The 24,018-nt window shown below is 49.9% G+C and overlaps 1 protein-coding gene across 3 annotated transcripts in view; it reads left to right on the forward strand.

The window, feature by feature from the left end:
• The window catches only part of LOC140403986 (sodium/potassium/calcium exchanger 4-like), a 385,824-nt gene that overhangs the window by 263,239 nt on the left and 98,567 nt on the right, over window positions 1-24,018 (forward strand). For all 3 annotated transcript variants that reach the window (XM_072492315.1, XM_072492305.1, XM_072492325.1), the window contains exon 7: window positions 4,910-4,984. In XM_072492315.1, coding sequence (XP_072348416.1) covers window positions 4,910-4,984 — 75 coding nt within the window. The remainder of the gene's footprint in view (window positions 1-4,909; window positions 4,985-24,018) is intronic.

Here is a 24,018-nt window from a genome sequence, read left to right on the forward strand (position 1 = left end):
CCCCGTGCCGACCGTCTCACCGCCCCGCGTCGACCGTCTCACCGCCCCGCGCCGACCGTCTCACCGCCCCACGCCGACCATCTCACCGCCCCGCAGACCATCTCACCACCCCACGCCGGCCGTCTCACCGCCCCCCGCTGACCATCTCACCGCCCCGCGCCGACCTTCTCACCGCCCCGTGCCGACCATCTCACCGCCCCGCCGACCGTCTCACCGCCCCGCCGACCATCTCACCGCCCCGCCTACCGTCTCACCGTTCCGCGCCGACCATTTCACCGCCCCGCGCCGACCGTCTCACCACCCCGCACCGACCGTCTCACCACCCCGCGCCGACCGTCTCAACGCCCCGCGCCGACCTGACCATTTCACCGCCCTACGCCGACCATCTCACCGCCCTGCGCCGACCGTCTCACCGCCCTGCGCCGACCATCTCACCGCCCCACGTCGACCGTCTCACAGCCCCGCGCCGACCATCTCACGCCGTCCGTCTCACCGCCCCGCGCCGACCGTCTCACCGCCCCGCGCCGACCGTCTCACCGTCCCGCGCCGACCGTCTCACCGCCCCGCGCCCACCGTCTCACTGCCCCGCGCCGACCGTCTCACCGCCCCGCGCCGACCATCACACCGCCCCACGCCGATCATCTCACCGCGCCGGCCGTCTCACCGCACCCCGCCGACCATCTCACCGCCCCGCGCTGACCTTCTCACCGCCCCGCGCCGACCGTCTCACCGCCCCGCCGACCATCTCACCGCCCCGCGCCGACCGTCTCACTGCCCCGCGCCGACCATCTCACCGCCCCGCGCCTACCTTCTCACCGCCCCGCCGACCGTCTCACCGCCCCGCCACAACCATCTCAACGCCCCGCCGACCATCTCATCGCCCCGCCGACCGTCTTTCCGCCCCGCCGACCATCTCACCGCCCCGTGGCGACCATCTCACCGCCCCGCGCCGACCGTCTCACCGCCCTGCCGACCATCTCACCGCCCCGTGGCGACCATCTCACCGCCCCGCCTACCGTCTCACCGCCCCGCGCCAACCATCTCACCGCCCTGCGCCGACCGTCTCACCGCCCCGCGCCGACCGTCTCACCGCCCCGCGCCGACCGTCTCACCGCCCCACGCCGACCATCTCACCACCCCGCGGACCATCTCATCGCCCCACTCCGGCCGTCTCACCGCCCCCCCGCTGACCATCTCACCGCCCCGCGCCGACCTTCTCACCGCCCCGTGGCGACCATCTCACCGCCCCGCGCCGACCGTCTCACCGCCCCGCGCTGACCCGACCATTTCACCGCCCCGTGGCGACCATCTCACCGCCCCGCGCCGACCGTCTCACCGCCCCGCGCCGACCCGACCATTTCACCGCCCCACGCCGACCATCTCACCGCCCTGCGCCGACCGTCTCACCGCCCTGCGCCGACCATCTCACCGCCCCGTGCCGACCTTCTCACCGCCCCGTGGCGACCATCTCACCGCCCCGCGCCGACCGTCTCACCGCCCCGCGCCGACCCGACCATTTCACCGCCCCATGCCGACCATCTCACCGCCCCGCGCCGACCGTCTCACCGCCCCGCGCCGACCCGACCATTTCACCGCCCCACGCCGACCATCTCACCGCCCTGCGCCGACCGTCTCACCGCCCTGCGCCGACCATCTCACCGCCCCGTGCCGACCGTCTCACCGCCCCGCGCCGTCCGTCTCACCGCCCCACGCCGTCAGTCTCACCGCCCCGCGCCGACCTTCTCACCGCCCCGTGGCGACCTTCTCACCGCCCCGCGCCGACCGTCTCACCGCCCCGCGCCGACCCGACCATTTCACCGCCCCGCCGACCGTCTCACCGCCCCGCCGACCATCTCACCGCCCCGCCGACCACCTCACCGCCCCGTGGCGACTATCTCACCGCCCCGTCGACCGTCTCACCGCCCCGCCGACCGTCTCATCGCCCCGCCGATCGTCTCACCGCCCCGAGCCGACCATCTCACCGCCCCGCGCCGACCATCTCACCGCCCCGCACCGACCGTCTCACCGCCCCGCGCCGACCGTCTCACCGCCCCGCGCCGACCGTCTCACCGCCCCGCGCCGACCGTCTCACCGCCCCGCGCCGACCATCTCACCGCCCCACGCCGACCATCTCACCGCCCTCCGCCGACCATCTCACCGCCCCGCGCCGACCATCTCACCGCCCCGCGCCGACCGTCTCACTGCCCCGCGCCGACCATCTCACCGCCCCGCGCCTACCTTCTCACCGCCCCGCGCCGACCATCTCACCGCCCCACCCACAGCTGCAACCTAGGTTCCTCTCTAATTCTTGGCCTCTGGTGGCTGCCACTGCTCCTCTGATTGGCTGGCAGTTCTCCAGGGGAGGGGTGATGGGTGCTTCCCCTGGATCCCACTGGTAAATTAAGTGCCTGATTGGCAAAGATCAAAATTCCCAAAGGACCCAAAAAGGGGCTGTCACTTACTTTCTAGTGGACGACACCCTACACAACAAATCCCCTGCCCACCACTGGTATTCAACCAGCAGCAGTGGAACAAGGCCCTTGAGTGGGCGGTAATTGCCCAAATAAGGATCTCAATTGACAGGGAGGCAGGAAGGCTGTCAATAAGTCTTGCCACCCAGACGTAAGCAGGGCAGAGGTGGGAATGTGACAGGGTCCCACCTGGCACCCTTGCGCCCAATTAAATTGACCACTGCCTTGGGGTAGGGTATTAAATAACCCCCGTTAAAATGGATTAAATGATAGGGCAAATTACTTGTGGTGTTTGAAAGGATGGGCTGAATGACGACACCTCATTCCAAACTTTTACAGACCATTAAAAAACATAAATAAAACAGTATTCAAAAGATAGAAGTAATACATAGAAATGGACAGAACCATTTGTTTACAGGCTGGTTAGAACAGCAAACATTTGACATTATCTTGCAAAAAATACTGATCTCTATTGATTTAATCAGAAAACATTGCTTCAAACACCCCTTTAGTTCTCTGAAGAAAGTCAAAGCTTGACTGTTTTTCGCATTGCAAAGCAAAAGGAAGGTTTGAGGATGGAGGAAGGTCCCTCAGGGTAGGACTGTGCCTCCACAGAATCACAGAAATATTCCTCATTTTTCACTGATGTTTGCACAATTGTCATTAAGTATTATCCACACCTGCTCAAACTTACTAGTCATAGAGTTTTGCCGCTCAAAACGAGATCCATCAGATCTGCTCCCCCCACCATGCACCTGTCTATTCTAATCCTATTTTACAGATCTTGGCCCATAGCCTTGTATGCTGTGGCATTTTAAGTGCTCGACTAAATGCCTCTTAAATGTTGTGAGGGTTCCCGCATCTACCACCCGTTCAGGCAGTGCATTCCCGATTCCCACCACCCTCTGGGCGAAAACGTTTTCCCTCAAATCCTTTCTAAAATTCCTGCCCCTTACCTTAAATCTACACCCCTTGGTTATTGACCCCTCGACTAAGGTGAAATGTTCCTTGCTATCTACCCTATCTATGTCCTTCATAATTTTGGACACTTCGATCATGTCCCCCCTCAGCCTTCTCTGCTGTAAGGAAAACATGGCCGGCCTCTCTTCATAACTGAAACATTCCAGCCCAGGCAACATCCTGGTGGATCTCCTCTGCACCCTTTCTAGTGCAATCAGATCCTTCCGCTAGTATGGCGACCAGAACTGCACACCCGTACTCCAAACTTTATCATAGAAGTCATTAGTCGCGTCACCAAAATAAAGAGATTAATGTTGTATTTATTTGCTAATCATTACTCTTGTTCGAATGACCTTTATCTTTTCAGTACTGGAAGTGTGAATTACTGAGAAGCATGTACTCTTATCTTAATTTTAGTGTGGTCTCAGATTTACTCTGAAGTCCAGTGTCTGACAAGATGTATCTTTATGACATAGAACTTCAAAAAATATTTAAATGATCTTTTGTTATAAAACTGTCAATGCTTTAAATGGAGAATTGTTGGCTTAAAAATGTGGCCGAGCGCGAGGTCGCATTTACAATTTGCACAAATTATGAGTTTGTAATTGTGGCTGTGCCCATGGTGGAGACCCACCAAATGGAGTTCAGGTATTTCCCTCCCTGTGAGACAAAACTGCACAACACCTCTGGGTACATTATACTGAGCACCTCTGGCTGAACAGTGAATATTTTTTAAAATGAAAATGAAAATCGCTTATTGTCACAAGTAGGCTTCAAATGAAGTTACTGTGACTAGGGTCGCCACATTCCGGCGCCTGTTCGGGGAGGCTGGTACGGGAATTGAACCGTGCTGCTGGCCTGCCTTGGTCTGCTTTCAAAGCCAGCGATTTAGCCCTGTGCTAAACCAACCCCTACACTTTATTTGTTCATGGGACGCGGGCATCGCAGGCCTGTTGCCTGTCCCTAATTGCCCTTGAGGGGGCAGTTAAGAGTCAACCACATTGCTGTGGGTCTGGAGTCACATGTGGGCCAGACCAGGAAAGGATGGCAGATTTCCTTCCCTAACGGACATTAGTGAACCTGATGTTTTTTCACGGCAATCGACAATGGTTTCATGGTCATCATTGGATTTGTAATTCCAGAATTTTATTCAATTCTAATTTCACCATCTGCAGTGGTGGGATTCGAACCGGGGTCCGCTGAGCATTACTCTGAGCCTGTGGTTACCAGTCCAGTGACAATACCACTACGCCACCACCCGTGAGATTAGTATGATGCTGCCAGCAGACTGGATTTCCACCATTCCACTGCATAACTGTGGAAGTTTGAATGCTGATCTCTTCGATGGGTATTGGTGTAAGGATTGAAAGGGCTTGAGGCATTGAATGCGCAGGAGATAATCATAGGAACAGAATGTGAAAAGCTCTCAGGAGAAACCCCTGCTGCTTTTTCAGTCGCTCCATTTTTGTCTTTTTCAGATCGTGTATCTGACACAGTGGTCTGTGTTCAGGGATTCATTATACTACACCATATCGGTGATCCTACTTATTGTGGTAAGTAGTAAAGTGCACCCTCCTCAGCGGTAGAGGTAAGGCAAAGTCACCATAGTCCCAGATGACCACTTTGCGGGGGAGAGCTGACTTGTGGTGGTTTAACCTGAGGATTACCACACCTCAGGTGAGGGACAAAGTTGAGAAGGCAGAGCCTTCATGAATAACCTCAGCCGGTACGGGAATTGAACCCACGCTATTGGCCTTGCTCTGCATCTCGAACCAGCTGCCTAGCCAAGTGAGCTAAACCGGTTCCTAATCGCCTAGTACTCACATCAAGTGGTGAATTACCAGCTGCAGGTATACGTATCTGGGGATATATAAGCAGGTTCAGTTATATCCCATCCAGGGACATATTAGCAGGTCTGAATGGGGGAAATGAGGGGGATTTCACCACCATGTTCTTCTGAAAGCACACTATATTGCAGACAGCAACAGAGGCATTTTGTTGCCAATGCAAATTGAATGAAATGTGTGACCCATTGCTAACTGGAGGTGGAAAAACAGATGGAATAATTTTGTGCGGTCAGTTCTATCTCTGCATAAAGATGTTTTTTATTAAAGAGTACCCAATTCTTTTTTCCAATTAAGGGGCAATTTAGCATGGCCAATTCACCTACTCTGCACACCTTTTTGGATTGTGGGGGTGAGACCCATGCAGATACGGGGAGAATGTGCAAACTCCACACGGACAGTGACCCGGGGCCGGGATCGAACCTGAGTCCTCAGCGCCGTGAGCCAGCAGTGCTAACCACTACGCCACTATACCGCCCCATACATAAAGATAGTTAATAAGTATTTTTGTTTCTCTGTTGCTTGTAAGCCTGACTTTTGTGTTGAGCCATTTGTAATACTTCTGAGGTTTTTCTCATTGTTTATCATTTGTGCTTTATGTACAAGGTGCTGGCTAAATTCAGGTTAACGATACTCTCCTGTCAACTATTCCGACAAGGATAGCTTATGGCTGCATTCTCCCTGGATTGGCATTTGTCTTGATGTAAGATAATTGGCATTCATGCCCACATATTGTAATGTAAAGTAATTGATAGACACAGCCAGATGTAACAGTGTAAGATACTTTTGTGAGGGCCACAAAGAATCCAGCACGAGTTTTAAGGATACAAGGAAATAACACTTATTTACAATAACGTGTGTGTATGTATATATATATATATATATGTATATATATATATATATATATATATATATTTAACAGCAGCAGCAACTTCGCTTGCTGCTCACTCCTTCCTGGCTGGTGCCAAACTGGCCAGCTTTATTTATACAGGGTGTCTGCTAATGATTTCTCCGCCCCCCTCATTGGGGAAGCGCATACTCCCACAGGATTGTGGGATTGTCATTAGTCCCCAGACAATGGTAAGCAGGCAGGTTATAACAGATACATAACAGTGATTCTCACTGATTTCCTTGACAATTTTGATAATGTTATTGCAGGTTCCTTTTCTGATTGGTTGTTCAATTGTATGCCAATATTTCAATCCCAGGAAAGTCCTTCCAGAAACAATGATGGATTCACGATAGCCTTCAAACAGAAAGTGGAGATATATTTGGAAGATGAACAATTGAAAACATTTGGTGGCAATTAGTGCCCCATAAACAGGAGCTAGGGTGTAGCTCCTTTGGAGTACCAGGTGGGATGGGCTGAAAGGCCTCTTTGTGTGCTGGAATATTCTAATTTAAAGGTCATCCAATCAACTGCCATAAACTTTGCATGAGTAGAACTGCTACAGTCTACAGTCTACTGTGGGCGAAGGCTATCTGAGTTAACGGAAAATGGTGGAAATACTCTGAAGGTCAGTCAGCATCTGTGGAAAGAGAAACAGAGTTAACATTTCAGGTAGATGACATAGCAAGTTAGGAACAGGCCGAGGCCATTTAGACTCTTTCAATTAGATCATTAGTGATCTGTGACCTAACTCCATGTACCTGTTTTTTCCCTATATCCCTGAATACTTTTTAATCACATAAATATAAAAGTTACGACTGATCAAGCATCAATTGATGTTTGTGGAAGAAAGTTTCAAATTTATGCCTCCCCCTTTATTTGAAGAAGTGTGTAAAGAGCAAGGTGTCAACGAGGACGCTATTTAAAGAACAACGTGATTTAGTGAAATGAACAATGAGGTTAAACTATGTAAAGGAACATCAGTTGATACTCCTTGAGTCCCGAGTTGACACTCCCCAGGCCCCTGGGCCTATGCTTTCTTTCCATTGGCCAAGCTTTGGCGCTCCCGCGTGGTAGGCCTCTGGCGGGTCTCATGGCCTGCAAACGATCAGCCCTTAAAGGAGCCATGTTCCAAATCCCTCCCCCCTCAAGTTCCGCAGTACTATATACATTACAAGATAATAACAGGTAACTTGTTATAACAAGGGCAGAACCACAAAAGAGGTTGGTAGGGTACAGTCTTTCATAAGGTCAGTGTATCAGGCGACTGCTGAGGTCTGGTGGATCACCTCAGTTCTCTGACAGGTTCTTCCAGCATCGAGGTTGTGGTGTCGTCAGCAACAGATGGTTGTGTAAAGGTCTCAGCCTCTCTCCTTACGTGGTGCACGTACTTTCACACCTGTCTCTCTTGTAGGTCCACCAAATAAGACACAGGCCCAGACATTGTTACGATTTTCCCAGGGAACAATGTTGGTCCAATCCTGAAGTTTCTGACAAAAATTAGATGATCTGCTTTGAAGGATCTGTTTACCTTTGGTCGAGTCACGGTATTGCGGAGCTTATGTCACCTCCACTCTTCCCGCCAAATTGGGGAACATCAGGTCCAGCCGAGTACAGAGACAATGTTCCATCAACAGTTCCATTGGTGTGACCCTGGTGGTAATGTGGGTTTGGTGGGGGGTTGGGCCAGGGGGTTGTATGAAAGGAGGAAATTGGTTAGCCCCTCATTTCCCCTTCCTGCTCTACCATCCCTGGCCCTCCCCCCCCCCCCCCCCCTTTCACTGGGGTCTGCCCACCTGGTCCTGGCAAGACCTTCATCCTTGCCTTCATCTGGGCTCCTATGGACTGGCTAGTCCCAGTGGCAGGCGCCATTTAATTGACTGCCAGCTTTCGGAAAGGAACTTCCTCTCCGATGGGGCAGAACCTTAAGGCAATTAATGGCTGTGGGGCGACCCTGCCAGGTAAGGGTGACTCACCACTGACTTTTACTCTTTGGGCAGGGCCACCATCCTCTACATAAAATCCAATCCCCAAAAATGGGTCTAGAGGAACTAAAAATGGCAACCCAGAAAAATTGTTACAAGCGCCTGGGAGTAGTAAATATGATCTGAAATTGTTGAACTCAAGTATTTTTTTTTTAGCCTGATATTTCCGATTTTATTAACTGAATTTACAATTCACTAGCTGAAGGGGCGTTGCGGTCGGAGGCTATAAAGTGCCTGATTTAAAGCTGAGGTGTTTTACCTGGAATCTGTCCAGTTCTGACAAACCATCAGTATAAACTGGTTGGTAGCCTTTCTGGCTTGATGGATGTATAAAGTGGAGCAAATATCTCAAGCAACAACATTTGCGTTTAAATGTTTATCAGAAAATCTACATCAATCACCCTCACAAGTCCTCAGTAAGTTAGAAAAGCAATAGGCAGTCCATGATTAGACGATAATAACTCACGTCAGGAGGTAAGTGTTTTTCATAGAAATGGCTTGTAAGCATTCGCCATCTATCCTTGAAATTATAGTTGCTTTGTGTTGTCACCTGCAACACAAAAGAGTGTCCTGGTCACCATAGTGACCAGAGTAAGTGGCTTTGTGTAGACCCAGGTTAGGAGCTTCTTCCCTTTCTCACAGGAACTAACATTTTCTGAAATTTGAATTTGAAGGGTTTTTGTTCTCCGCCAAAGTTGTTGATGGGAAATAAATTGTGCAACGGAGAAAGGAATAGATGACAAGAAAATTGCCAATCTTACTCGAAGCCAACAGTTGGTATAATAAATCCAGCGAGGTTGTGAATAATTGGATCAGTAAATCAGTTTCCCGAAATGGATATTAGACTGGGACTTGGCTCCCTGCTGCAGCCACAGATCAGTTGTTTGGAACAGTAATAAAAAGAAAAATCCTTAGTCTTAAAGGAATTCCCTTCTCTGGAAGAAATATCAACGGTCACTTATCGCAATGGGGTAAAAACTAAAAAATGCTGGAAATGCTCAGCTGGTCACGCAGCAGGTGTGAAGCGAGAAACAGAGTCAACAGCCAGGATTTTCCAGTCCCGCAAGGGTGGGTGTGGCGAGCCAGTCAAACGTCCAACCACTTCAGAGGGACTGGAAGATCCCGCCGGAGGGTGGGGACGGAAAACTGCACCCAACGTGCCTCAGGTTGATGACCTGTTCTCCCTCCACAGATGCTGCGTAACATGTTGAGTATTTGCAACATTTCTGTTTTTAGTTCAGCTTTCCGTTTCCAAGGTTTTTTTGACTGCGTTTCACTCTAAGCTCATTAACATTTTGTTAGCTTTTACAAGATGCAGTGGTGACTTGCTCAAGATCCACATTCTCATGAAACAACATCCATCAGGTCATTCTTTTGTTTTTTTAACAATTCTGTTCTCCACCCCCCCGCCCATCCCCTGAAGGTGTTGTTGCTGCGAGATTTCCGTTTCATGGACGTTATAAACATCTTTCGATACCTATCCTCAGGGCCAGTCTTGCTGTCTCATCTTTGACTTTGATTGTTCATAGGCGGTTTACCATGGGCGAATTCAATCTTGCCCAAGAAACAATCACGTAGAATCGTAGAATCCCTACAGTGCAGAAGGAGGCCTTTTGGCCCATCCACTCTGCACCGACCCTCTGAAAAAGCCCCCGACCTAGGCCCACCACCATCTCCAACTGGTACCTCACCCGCTTGCCCAGCAAAATCACCACCCCCAAACCCTACTAACAAACCACGAATCAGAGTTGAATACTATTCTGCTGTTGCTCATGACTAGAGCCAGGGGGAGAAATCATGGTGGGTCTCTGGTGCCTCTCCTGAATCCAGGCCCATTATCGCCACCACCGTGTCCATCCCCCTCAATCATGCCTGTTTTTTTCACCCCCTTTCAAGATTCACCAATAAATTTTCTTTCATTCAAGTTTTCCGCTTCCACTGGGTGCGATTTAACCAAAAGGTTTCTAAGTGTGGTAACGAACGGGAACTGCCGCTAGTTTCCCGAGGCGAGGCCATCACTGCTATAAAATGTTAATGAGTTCACTAGCTTCATGGCACACATTATGGTCCCGCCAGCTCATTCGCTGGGACCGCGCTCGCCGTCCCCAACCCCCGCTAACAAGGGAGAGCAGCGCTTAAAATGATCTTGCAGAGTCAGCCCCACACAGCTCACAGCTGTACAGCCGAGAGGTCCAGCCCCACGGTTCGGGGCTTGCTGACCTGGCCAGATAACTGGGTGCGGTAGAAGCCAGATGTGATGCCCTGTTCTTGCGAGGCTCTCAACTGGCACCCAGTGCTGCAAGAAGGTCAAATACCTCCACCAAGCCTCACAAGTGAGTTGACACTGGACCCCTGAAACAGCCGCCCCCCCCCCCCCCCCCCCACCCATCCCATACTCCTCATTTCCCTCCCATATGGGCCGTCTCCCCACCCCACCCCCACCTTCTGAACCCCGCAAGCCCCACCCGAGCGCCTCCGCCACCCCCCACAGTGAACAATAGCTTACGATGTCCCTTCTGTGTCCCACACGAGAAGTTGGCTCACCGCAGACGGGGAAAGGCACAGACGGGCGACGGGATGCCGGACATCAGAGTCCTCACTGCATACGAGGGACGGACCCTGGAGGTCGCGGGTGTGGCCGAGGACAGATCAGTAACCAACATAGAGGTTGGCGTATGGCGCAGAGGTGAGGTTTCACCGGCCCCCACACAGATGACCTGAGTTGCTAATGCCATACAGACTGACCCATCCCTCCCACTGACCACGTGTCCATTCTCCTGCAGAAACTCCACCCGATGGCACTGGCCCATTCGGGGTGATCACACCCCCTGCCTCCCATGTCTGGACCTCGGAGGAGGGCTCCGAGGAGACCACGATCGACGTGTAACAGCTGTCACCCCCACCCTCCACCAGCACTTCGATGGGCGACAGTAGTGGACAGGCTCCTGGGGCACATTCTGGTGAGCACCTCACAGTTGCTGGTGCACATCAGGTGGAGGCAGGGCGACCAGACGAGACAGTAGTCGGAGGTCTGCGGGATCCAAAGACCCTGCCCGTTCCCAGCCTGATGCTGAGCTGCTGGACCAGGTTTACCCGAGCTGGTGCAGATGTTCGGGTACGGCCGTGAGATTCCGAGGGGGGCATCAGTGACACCCCAGCAGGTCCATAGCTGATTGAAGGAGTCCTAGAGCCTATGGGTGCAGGAGCTGGCGCTGGCAATGTGTGGCACCGAGGCCAACACTGCTAGGGTGGCGACCGCAGTGGGGAGCTTGGTGCACAACGTTGGTAGCATGAATGGAGGTGTCCAAAACGTGGCGCAGTTGCTGAGCACCTCGACAGCGTGTCCCAGTCGCTGGGGGACATGACCCAGTACTAGGCAGACCTTGATGAGGCGCTGCGGGGCATGTCCCAATCTCAGGTGCGCATTGCAGAGGCCCTCCAGGTAGTGTCCCAGTCACTAGGGGAGGTCTCCCAGTCCCCATGTGGCCATAGCCGAGACGCTGCGGAGCTTGCCCCAGTTGCAGGTGAGCATAGCGGAGGTGCTGCGGGACATGTCCCATTCGCAGGTGTGCATAACCGAGGCGCTGCAGAGGACGTCTCGGTTGCTGGGGGATGTGACCCAGTCGCAGGTGGACCTGCCATGGTGCTCCGCAGCAAAATCCCAGTCACTGAGGAGCATCACAGAGGGTGCTGACACCAAGCTGCAGACTGGGGAGCAGCCAGAGCTGGCAGAGCCATATTACGCAGGGCTAGACGGGGCTCGATCCAGCTGTCCCTCCATCCCGAGGTGAACCCCAGGGCCCTATCGGCACCGATCGAGGGAAGGGAACGCTGGTTGCCAACCCGGAGCCACCCTACTGAGTGGTGACGGCGGTCACCCGCTCCCCCGAGAACCACCCCGCTGACAATGGCAATTCTCGGAGTCAGCACCCGGAACAGGGCGACATGGTGAGATAACTGCCCTCCGGCCCCAGAGCCCCTAGAGGATGCTTGCCAGGGTCATTGAGGGCCACAGGACATTCTAGACACTTGACTGCATCAGCTTCTGATGTGTATCCTGGGAACACACCTAGACACAGCGGTAGAGCACAGAAAGCTAAACAGGTCGAGGATCACTGAGAGGGCACTGAGGGGGAGGGGGTAGGGAGGCAGTAAGGGGGATTTGGGAGAGTTGTGTTGGGGGTTTATGGAGGGGTGGGGAGGGTCTGGGAAGGGTAGGGAATGTGGGCGGCACCATCAGGGGATTGGGTCAGTTGGGGACACATTTGATAAAGAATAAAAATCGTTGACCTCGACCAACATGACTCCTCTGGCACTTTCGTCCGAGATGCGAGATGAGCACCAATCCCAGGCCCATCTCCCCAGACATGGAGGTCCTGGATGCTTATATATGAGGAATGGTTGAGGACTCTGGGTCTGTACTCGTTGGAGTTTAGAAGGATGAGGGGGGATCTTATTGTAACTTACAGGATACTGGGAGGCCTGGATAGAGTGGACGTGGAGAAGATGTTTCCACTTGTAGGAAAATCTAGAACCAGAGGACACAAACTCAGGCTAAAGGTACGATCCTTTAAAACAGAGATGAGGAGAAATTTCTTCAGACAGAGGGTGGTGAATCTGTGGAACTCTTTGCCGCAGAAGGCTGTGGAGGCCAATTCACTGAGTGTCTTTAAAACAGAGATAGATAGGTTCTTGATTCATAAGGGGATCAGGGGTTATGGAGAGAAGACAGGAGAATGGGGATGAGAAAAGTATCAGCCATGATTGAATGGCGGAGCAGACTCAATGGGCCGTGTGGCCTAATTCTGCTCCTATGTCTTATGATCTTATGCCTCTTCCATTCCACCCACCCGCACGCCCTGCCTACGCACCTCTGGGGCCCCTCCTCACCGGACCCAAGACCCTGTTCCCCATACACCTGAATGTAACATTACCTGGACAGGGTGCTGGTCCCCTTCCCGGATCACACACCCGCCCTCCGGTCCCGATAATGTCCCTGGGACTGCAACCCAGCCCCTGGGTGTTCGGGTGTTGGCTGCTGCATCCGTGGTGTTGCCTCTCGCAGTGTTAAGGCACAATGTCCAGACATCAGGGTCTGATTGGGATGTTATGCAATAACCCTCACATGCTACATGGCACGCCCACCCACACGGATCCACTTGGGATGTGTGAAGTACTCACGTTAGAACGATTGTCGATTATCTATTAGCAATAGCCTTCAGCCGCGCGGCCAGAGGCCTCCGCGGTCAGTGGGAGTTATGGGTTGTCGATGGGACAGGCGGGCAGGGGCTGGGGATTCTTCAGGATCACATGATCCAGCGGTTCGCATGGCGGACCTTCGGGTGCTGAGAAACCATCTACCTTCCCCCAGCCCAGCCCATGTGTGGCCATCGCCCCCCCGCCCCCCCCCCCCCATGATGGTGGAAACCCGATGAGGCTGCCCCCCCCCCCCCCCCCCCGGGCTCCCCCACCCCCTCCGAGCACCGTTGCCTGCGAGTGAAGATGGCCACTACCCCATTGTATTTACACAGCAGCTTCATGTTTTTAATAAAGGAGCTCACAGTCGTTAGCACTGCTGCCTCACAGCGCCGAGGATGCAGGTTCGATCCCCGCCCTGGGTCACTGTCCGTGTGGAATTTGTACATTCTCCCCGTGTCTGCGTGGGCCTCAACCCCAAAACCCAAAGATATGCAGGGTAGGTGGTTTGGCCACGCTAAATTGCCCCTTAATTGGAAAATTAAATCAAAAATATTTTTAAACAAACATAAAAAGGAGTACTAATCGTGTGACCACTTGCTGAGAAGGTCTTTAGATCATGGGGGATGTTAGGTAGGGGGTCGCTCCCGTTAATTGTATGGAGATTTTGCTTAAGTGCTGATTATTGTTTTTTCGCCACGCTACTGATTTCACCAATGGGAGCGGGCTGGTTAGATTGCAAACAGATTTGCGCCCGGTGCGCTTCCCGCTTTTGTCCTCTCCCGCGATTTAACGGCCTCATCGCTCTCTCGCTTAAAGCACCGGCCATTATATCCTGGCTGGGAGGTTTGCTAGTATGATTCGGGTATGATTAAACTAATTTGGCAGGAGGGTGGGAATCAGAACAGTAAGCCAGCAAGTGTAGAGACTGGGGATGAGCATGGTACCAGGGTCAGTTAGGCTGGGGGAGGTCGAACTCAGTGGGCCTGGAGGTCTGGAGTGTATCTGCTTCAATGCACAGAGTATAACAGGTAAGACAGATGAACTTAAAGCCTTGATTCACGCGCAGAACTTGGATGTGGTTGCTGTAACGGAGACTTGGTTAAAAAAGGGACAGCTAAATATTCCAGGATATAGGTGTTTTAGGTGGGACAGGGAGGAAGGTAAAAGAGGTGAGGGAGTTGCAATACTGGTTAGGGAACATATTACAGCTGTACAGAGGGAGGACACCATGGAAGAATCAAGTAGAATGTGGATAGAACTCAGAAACAGGAAGGGGGCAGTCAATATGATGGGGGTGTACTACAGGCCTCCCAACAGGCCACGGGAAGTTGAGGAACAGATATGTAAGCAGATTCTGGATTGATGTAGAAATAATAGGGTTGTTGTAGTGGGAGACTTTAATTTTCCTCATATTGACTGGAAATCCCTTAGGGCTAGGAGTCTGGATGGTGAGGAATTTGTTAAGTCTGTCCAAGAAGGTTTTTTGGAACAACATGTGGATAATCCGACTATAGAGGGGGCTATATTGGACCTGGTACTACGCAACGAGCCCAGCCAGGTCATCAAAGTTGCAGTGGGAGAACATGTGGCGAACAGTGACCACAATTCCGTAAGATTTAGGATACTCATGGAAAAGGATGAGTGTTGTCCTAGGATTAAGGTGCTAAATTGGGGGACGGCTAACTCCAACCAGATTAGGCAGGATTTGGCGGCTCTTGTTTGGGAGAGGCAGTTTGAGGGTAAATCCACATTTAGCATGTGGGAGTCTTTTAAGGAGCAGCTGATGGGAGTGCAGGACAGGTATGTGCCGGTAAAAAGGAAGGACAGGAAAGGCAGGATTCAGGAATCGTGGATGACCAGGGAAATTGCGAATCTTGTCAAAAAGAAAAGACGTGAGGTACAGACAACTAAAAACAGATGAAGCAGTTGAGGAATACAAGGGAAGTAGAAAAGAGCTCAAGCAGAGAGTTATGAGGGCAAAAAGAGGTCACGAAATGTCCTTGGCAGACAGGATTAAGGAGAATCCCAAGGCATTTTATACGTACATTAGGAACAAGAGGGTCTCTAGAGAAAGAGTTGGTCCACTCAAGGACAAAGGAGGGAAATTATGTGTAGAACCAAAGGAAGTAGGTGAGGTCCTTAATGAGAGGGACACGTTGATTGGTGGGATCTCAGAGGGATGTGTAAATGCTGTAGGTCGTTATTACGAGGGAGGAAGTGTTAGGTATGTTAAAAAGCATTAGGTTAGACAAAGCCCAGTGCCAGATGGCATCTATCCCAGATTACTGAGGGAGACAAGAGATCAAATTGCTGGGCCTCTAACAGAAATCTTTGCGTCCTCGTTGGCCACAGGTGAGATCCCAGAGGATTGGAGGATAGCCAGTGTTGTACCGTTATTTAAGAAGGGTTGCAAGGATAATTATCGGCCAGTGAGCTAGATGTCAGTGATACTGAAATTGTTGGAAAAGATTGTCGGAGATAGGATCTATGCATATTTGGAAGCGACTGGTCTTATCCGTGACAAACAGCATGGTTTTGTACGCGGGAGGTCATGTCTCATTAATTTAATTGAGTCTTTTGAAGAAGTGACAAAAATGATTGACGAGGGAAGGGTTGTGGATGTTGTCTACATGGACTTTAGTAAAGCATTTGACAAGGTCCCTCACGGCAGGCTGGTGCAAATGATTAAATCACATGGGGTCAGGGGTGAACTAGCTCGATGGATTCAGTACTGACTTGGCCATAGAAGTCAGAGGGTAGCAGTGAAAGGGTGTTTTTCCAAATGGAGGTCTGTAACTAGTGGTGTTCCGCAGGGATCAGTACTGGGACTTCTGCTCTTTGTAATATATATAAATGACTTGGAAGAAAATGTAGCGTATCTGATTAGCAAGTCTGCGGATGATACTAAAATTGCAGCACGGTAGCATTGTGGATAGCACAATTGCTTCACAGCTCCAGGGTCCCAGGTTCGATTCCGGCTTGGGTCACTGTCTGTGCGGAGTCTGCACATCCTCCCCATGTGTGCGTGGGTTTCCTCCGGGTGCTCCGGTTTCCTCCCACAGTCCAAAGATGTGCAGGTTAGGTGGATTGGCTAAGCTAAATTGCCCTTAGTGTCCAAAATTGCCCATAGTGTTGGGTGGGGTTGCTGGGTTATGGGGATAGGGGGGAGGTGTGGACCTTGGGTAGGTTGCTCTTTCCAAGAGCCGGTGCAGACTCGATGGGCCGAATGGCCTCCTTCTGCACTGTAAATTCTATGAAATATGAAATTGCAGGAGTTGTGGATAGTGATGAAGATTGTCAGAGAATACAACAGGATATAGGTAGGCTGCAACATTGGGCAGAGAAATGGCAGATGGAATTTAACCCGGACAAATGCGAGGTGATGCATTTTGGTAGATCCAATTCAGGTGGGAGCTATAAAATAAATGGCAGAACCATCAGGAGCATAGAGACACAGAAAGATCTGGGCGTGCAGGTCAACAGATCCTTAAAAGTGGCAGCACAGATGGAAGTGGTGGTAAAGAAAGCAAATGGCATGTTTGCCTTCATAGGACGGGGGTATCGAATATAAAACTCGAAAATTATGTTACAGTTATATAGAACGTTAGTTCGGCCACATTTGGAATACCGTGTCCAATTCTGGTCACCACACTACCAGAAGGATGTGGAGGCTTTGGAAAGAGTACAGAAAAAGTTCACCAGGATGTTGCCTGCTATGGAGGGTATTAGCTATAAGGAAAGATTGAATAAACTGTGATTGTTCTCCTTAGAGAGACGGAGGCTGAGGGGCGGCCTGATAGAAGTTTATAAAATTATTAGGGGTATAGATAGGGTGAACAGTTGGAGGCTTTTTCCCACGGCGGAATTGAAAATTACAAGGGGGCACAAGTTCAAGGTGAGGGGGGAAAGGTTCAGTAGAGATGTGCGGGGAACGTTTTTTACACAGAGGGTGGTGGTGGCCTGTGTTAGATGTTAGCTGCTGTTGTATAAAGAGTCAAAGGTACTGCTCCTTTTACAAATACCTTTATTTCATTTTAACAGACTCTGCACAAAACTATATCTTCGCATCACCTGACACAAAGGCCACCTGAAGCCTCTTTACATGTCAGTGTCAATTATTGGATACTTAACATAAATGAGACAACTAATTGGAATGTCTCTTAACCCATTACTTAACAGTCTCCCCTTCCTTGGAGAAAAAACAAATTAGGTGAAAACAAAATTACAGGAAACTCAAAAACACACACGCAATTTCCCCCCCCCCCTTTTTTTTCTTTCTTTTTGTTTGGAAGAAAAAAAACAGTCACAGAAACAGGCGCCCTTCATTAACAATTTCCAAACGTTTCTGTGAGCTAGCCCCTCTTTTTGTAAAACAGTCTGACAATTGATAGCTACTGTTGACCCATTTAATTTTTGCTATTTTTCCTCTGTCCAACATCTGCTTCAAACTTGCGATGTCTATCCTTAACCTTTTTTCATTTTCACTTTTTGCAGAGTGCACATTTTCTCACAGGGATTTATTGTCAACGTGACATTCAATAGGTATATTACCCAAACCCCCAATCCCCAAATTTCTGTCAATATCTGAGATATATAAAAGGCCATATCGACCGCCTCTTTCAGGCTTAACGTCTCAGCAGCCAAAGTGCTTTTGACCATTCCTTATTTTCTTTGTTTTCCACACAAGAGGGCAACATTTACCATTGTTCCCCAAAAGGAAAATCGTAAAACCTCCTGCTCTTGAAACCCCATCACATAAATTTGCGTAGGACGCATCACTATAAACTATGAGTTTCAAGTACCTAAGGTCACCTAAAACCGGGAATCTCAAAACATTCCTGCATTTTTAGTTTGACCAACGCTTTATTTGCTCTTATTATGTCTTCCACTTTGGGATCATTCATTTTTGTACTCAACTCTAAGACATCAAAACTCACATCCGGTCTAATCTGTCTACCTAACCAATTCAGTTGCCCAATTAAACTTCGCAGTTGCTCTTTTTCCATCTTTGAAACCATTGCGTTTTTTTGTGAAACCCGGCCACGACTAATTGCTATTGGGCTGATGCTTTCCAAATAAGATTGCTGACGTAAAGTTGCCCCTAACTTAGTCTGTCCGATTTCCGGTCCAATATATTTAAATGCACCGGAAGCCTGACTTCCAACCCTGAATTCTTTCCTCAAACCAGAGATTACAATAGCTTTGAAATCACTAGTCCCATCCCATAAAAAATCATCAACATGCATCATAAAGATGCCAGAAAGATTTCCTTTATAGTGCCAATACAACATTGCTGGATCTGCTTTCAACTGGCAACAGCATAACTTTAACAAAACTGACCTGACTGAAAAGTACCAGACTCTAGACGCATCATTCAATCCATGTGCACATTTGTTCAACTTCCAGAGTATCCCTTCTGTGTTAGCTGCCTCTTTAGGAGGACGGAGAAAAATGTCTCTCTGGAGCTGATGCCCCTGCAAAAAGGCAGCTTTTATATCTATAGATTTGCATTCCCATGCCTTTGTGGCTAATAGAGCCAAGAAGATCTTTAAAATAACCTTTCCTGCCGTAGATGAATCTACCCTTAAATCCTGATCTTCTAAGTTTTCTTCAAATCCCCTTGCCATAAGCCTGGCCTTTGCCTTATAAGTTCCATCCGGAAGAACCTTTTCTGTGCAAATCCATCTGTGGGATAGAGCTCTTTGTCCCCTATCCGGTACTTCCGTGTATACCCCAGATTCACTCCAACTATGCAGTTCTTGCTGTTTGGCATCTTTGATAACTTTCTCATCTAATTTATTGGAAGCCACCAAAATCTCACGTGCATGTGGGCTTCGCTCCTATTAGTATGTTCCGAGATCTTGATAAACTACGTCCCCTCTCCCGCCTGGTATCTCATTCTGTACTGCTACTGCTTGATCTTTCCCTTCTGCTGTGGGATGTCCTTTCAATAGTTCTCGACCTTTTCCTGCGGACCTGTTCACTATCTGATGTACTCTCTGAACTGGCACTGCATTTCTGCGCCCTCCATTTTTGAAATTCATGTTCCCAATCCATTGTCTTGACTCCTTCCCCTGAATGCTGTACATTCAACCAATGTTTATACTTTCCAGTGGCCTTCCCTGCTGTAATAATAACAGTTGTATCCTTCCATTGACTCGACCCTTCAGGCAAGTATGTCACTTTTGTACCAACTTTTGGCAGCTGTCCATTTGGATAAATGGCCTGTTCTAATTCATCAGAAGCGTTGTGTTCCTCTACAGAAACCCTGTCTATATCAGTTAACTGGTCCTCATAGTTCCGTAACACGTGCGTACCAGATGATTCTGGTTCCTCGTCATGTCTGTCTACTCTGTCTAAATTTGAAAATTTGTACTCTGTACCCATTATCCTTGATGAATGTACCCTAACAGTTTGATTGCCATGTTGCAAAATAATTGTTTTGCATCTATGCCTATGATCTTCCCTGGGCCTTTCCATTCATTAAAATTGTCTCTCTTATAGTATACCATGCCTCCTTGCTGAAAAACGGTATTTGATGGCTGTTCATTATGTCTTAAAGCTCTGCGAATTCTTTCAGAGACTTCTGCTTCCAAAAAAGCTTTTCTACTGCTCTGTAATGCATTTAAATGCTCAGCAAAGGCAGAGCTAATTGTAGTCCCTTCCCAAGCTGGAGGCTGGTCATCTAAATGGACGGAATTTTAGGATTGCTACCAAACACTAATTGATAAGGACTACAGCCCCCAACCAGCTGCAATGAATTCTTTGCATGTACTGCCCATGCTAAAGCTGAACTTAGCTTGCAGTTTTGTCTATCTGCCAAAATTTTCCAGAGCATGTCATCTATTACCGCATGGTTTCTTTCACACACACCATTACTAAATGAGCTTTCTGCAGCCGTATTCATAACTGTGATATTCACGTTTTCACACACATCCCAAACTCATCATTAGCAAATTCTCCTCCATTGACCGTAAGGAATTTTGCCGGTGCGCCCATTCCTGTCCCTATCCATTTTTCCATGATTTGATCCAGAATTACTCTCTTTTCTTTACTTTGTACAATCGTTGATTGACCATATCTGGTTGCTAAATCTACAAAATGCAAAATAAATATATTATTGGCTTCATCCAGATCTTAAGGTCCATGGCCACAATGTTGTTAAAATATCTGGCCAAAGGTAGGGTTACTATCGGTCATGCTGGTGTTCTGTACCCTAAAAACTTCACAGTGATCACTAACCTGTTCTATCAGTTTAGCATAGTCTTCATCCCTTACCCCTGCATCCTTTAATAAATGTTTCAGCCTCCGAGGAGACAAATACGCAAATTGCCTATGCAGTTTTAATACAACAAGCTTTTTATCAGCTGACGTCCCATTTTCAACTGCCATTAACACATCCTTAACCACTCTACTTGAAATGTTATTTGTCAGTAATGGAATACAATAGTGTCCCGACTGTGTAAATTGTAAGTCCACCGTCTTTCCAAAAACTGTTGCCTTATCTTGTTCCATATCCAGTTTCATGTGTGCTTTCTTCATCGACGGTCTGCTTAGAAGGAAAGGTATCTCACTTGATACAACATCCGTGCTGTTGAAATGATTCACTCCGGCAATATTGCAAGGGATCACCACTCTTTTCAGCGACTTCAGAGTATTATCATACCCAAACCTGAAACTTGTGGAACTTTCAAATTCCTTAACCTTGTTACGGTCTTCAGCATTCAAGGAGTCCAGGTAACATTTTAACCAGTCAATTCCACACACAGTAGATGTGCAGCCACTGTCCAGTACAGCACAATTGAAGGATTCTGCAACCAACACCCTCATTACCGGCCTAAAACTGCTTGTTAATAGGACAATGCCTTCTTTCTGGTCACTATCCTTTTCCTCTTCTGACTCTTCCGTGTCATGTGTCGCTTCAAACACTCTATTATAACGTGTTGGACAGTTGAAAGCATAATGGTATTGAGAGTCACAACGGAAACATTGATTTATCATGCGCCGTGCATTTCTGGGGTTCATCTTCCTATTGTAGGTTCTAACCGGGTTTCTGTCTTCATACTTTCCGGGTCCCGATCTCCCTCTATAGTCTTGGAACCTGTTTGTAGCCATGTGATTTCGCCATCCTGTTAGTAGTGTATCTTCCATATTCTTTATTGCAGACTGACCTATTTGGGTCATCAGAGCCATCGGAATCGAATGTTTCCCAGAAACATTTTTAAAGCTTCTGTCATCTGATCGAATAAGGTATCCTCATCCGCAAACTGAACTCCTGTCAAAACCAGGAGCCTATCCATGTTCCTCACTCTAGCACAGTCAAGTAATTTAACGGCCAACACAGACTGTGGAAATTCCAGGTTGTGTTTCTGCAGCCTTTTATATAGTCTGCCAAATTCCATTATATAGTCTTCGTTGGAGATATCCTCTATTTTCCGGAATCTATCAAAATCCGACCATGCTTCATACGCACTTAACAAGTCATCCTTCTTATAAATCTTATCCATATAACGTAATAGAGTCTCCAGACCTTCTTCTGAGTCTAACTCTTCCAATTCCAGCTCAGAAAACACTTTGCTTCGGATTTTACTGTCATAAGGTAGAAAGAGCCAATGCCATACCTTGTTTTCTCTTTCCCAAAGCAGTTACTTTAGTCCACATAACTACTGCACTTCTCCATTGGTCGTACGATCCCCTTTCAGAAAATAAGGCGGGGTAGTCATATCTCGCCATCTTTATCCTAGGTTCAGCCATATATCATTTTTTTTTCTCACTCACTCCTTGGTTTGGTCTGGAAAAGTTGTATCTTTCAACCCTTCACATTTACACAGCAACCATCCTCTGCTACCATTTGTTAGACATTTAGCTGCTGTTGTATAAAGAGTCAAAGGTACTGCTCCTTTTAGAAACACCTTTTGATGTACCATCAATTCACTACAAGACGATGAGAGCGAGTGAACATAGGCTTTATTATCCAAGAACTTGCCTGCCTGTGACTGCTGTACAAATGAGCGCCGCCCCCAGCCGGCCGGTCTATATACCATCCCAGGGAGGCGGAGCCCACCAGGGTTACAGTACAATACCTGGAAGGAGATCACATTACCATTGGGCCACTGTGCTATACAGACAGCTTATGTTATGGTGAATCCATTCACCCTCTGTTAAAAAAACGAAGTCCAGCGGGGGTGAAGTGGGGTCATCATATGTTCAGTCTGTCTGGAGGCCGGATTGTTCTTGTGGATCTCCTCAGCTCTGGCGGTGCGGCGGATGCAGGCGTTGTAGTAGTTGACTCCGAGAGAGTGTTGTCTGAAGCTTCGGTCCGCCGTGTCGGCGATGGTTGAGGACTGGAGGTAGGCAGGGGGGCGGTGGATGGCGGCAGGGGGGTGGTGGATGGTGGCAGTGTAGGCGTGGGACAGTACAGGAGCCCCGGGGGGGGGGGCGTAAGGGGTTCGGGGAGTGGCGATAGGTGGTTGGGGGGAGGCGCATTGACATGGGAACCAGCGGGCGCCAGGTCCCGGAGGGAGACCGTATCTTGCCGTCCATCTTGGTGCGCGACGTAGGCATATTAGGGGTTGGTGTGCAGCAGTTGGACCCTCTCGACCAGGGAGTTGGTCTTATGGCTCCTCGTATGCTTCCGGAGAAGGACAGGTCCCGGAGACGACAGCCAGGATGGAAGCAAGACCCCGGAGATGGACCTCCTAGGGAAGACAAACAAACGGTCGTGAGGGGTCTCGTTCGTGGCTGTGCAGAGGAGTGATCTAATGGAGTGCAGCGCTTCGGGGAGGACCTCCTGCCAGCGGGGAATCTGGAGACTTCTCAACCGAAGGTCAAGAAGGACGTCCTTCCATACCGTCGCGTTCTCCCTCTCCACCTGCCCGTTTCCCTGCGGGTTGTAGTTCGTAGTCCTGCTTGAGGCGATGCCCTTACTGAGCAGGTACTGACGCAGCTCATCGCTCATGAAAGAGGTGTCCCGGCCACTGTGGACGTATGCAGGGAAACCGAACAGGGTGAAGATGCTGTGCAGTGCCTTTATAACAGTGGCCGAGGTCATGTCGGGACATGGGATAGTGAAGGGGAAGCGGGAATACTCATCAATGACCGTCAGGAAGTATACATTACGGTTGGTGGAAGGGAGGGGCCCTTTGAAGTCGATACTGAGGCGCTCAAGGGCCGGGAGGCCTTTAACAGGTGGGCCTTGTCTGGCCGGTAGAAGTGCGGTTTGCACTCTGCGCAGACTTGGCAATCCCTCGTCATGGCCCTGACCTCCTCAGTGGAGTAGGGCAGGTTGCGGGCCTTAATAAAGTGGATGAGCCGGGTGACAGAGATCATTGTGGATGGCCCGAAGTCGGTCATCTTGCGCGCTGGCGCATGTGCCGCGGGACAGGGCATCTGAGCGCTCAATGGGCTTCCCAGGAGGATACTTGATATCGTAGGTATAGGTGGAGAGTTCGCTTCTCCACCTCAAGATTTTGTTGTTTTTCATTTTGCCCCGTTGTGCGTTGTCAAACATAAAGGCAACCAATCGTTGGTCGGTGACGAGGGTGAACCTCCTACTGGCTAGGTAGTGCCTCCAGTGCCGCACCGCTTCCACAATGGCTTGTGCTTCCTTCTCGACAGCGGAGTGTCGAATCTTGGAGGCATGGAGGGTTCTAGAAAAGAAGGCTACTGGC

This window comes from Scyliorhinus torazame, chromosome 2 (assembly GCF_047496885.1).
Source record: "Scyliorhinus torazame isolate Kashiwa2021f chromosome 2, sScyTor2.1, whole genome shotgun sequence".
Lineage (NCBI taxonomy): Eukaryota > Metazoa > Chordata > Chondrichthyes > Carcharhiniformes > Scyliorhinidae > Scyliorhinus > Scyliorhinus torazame.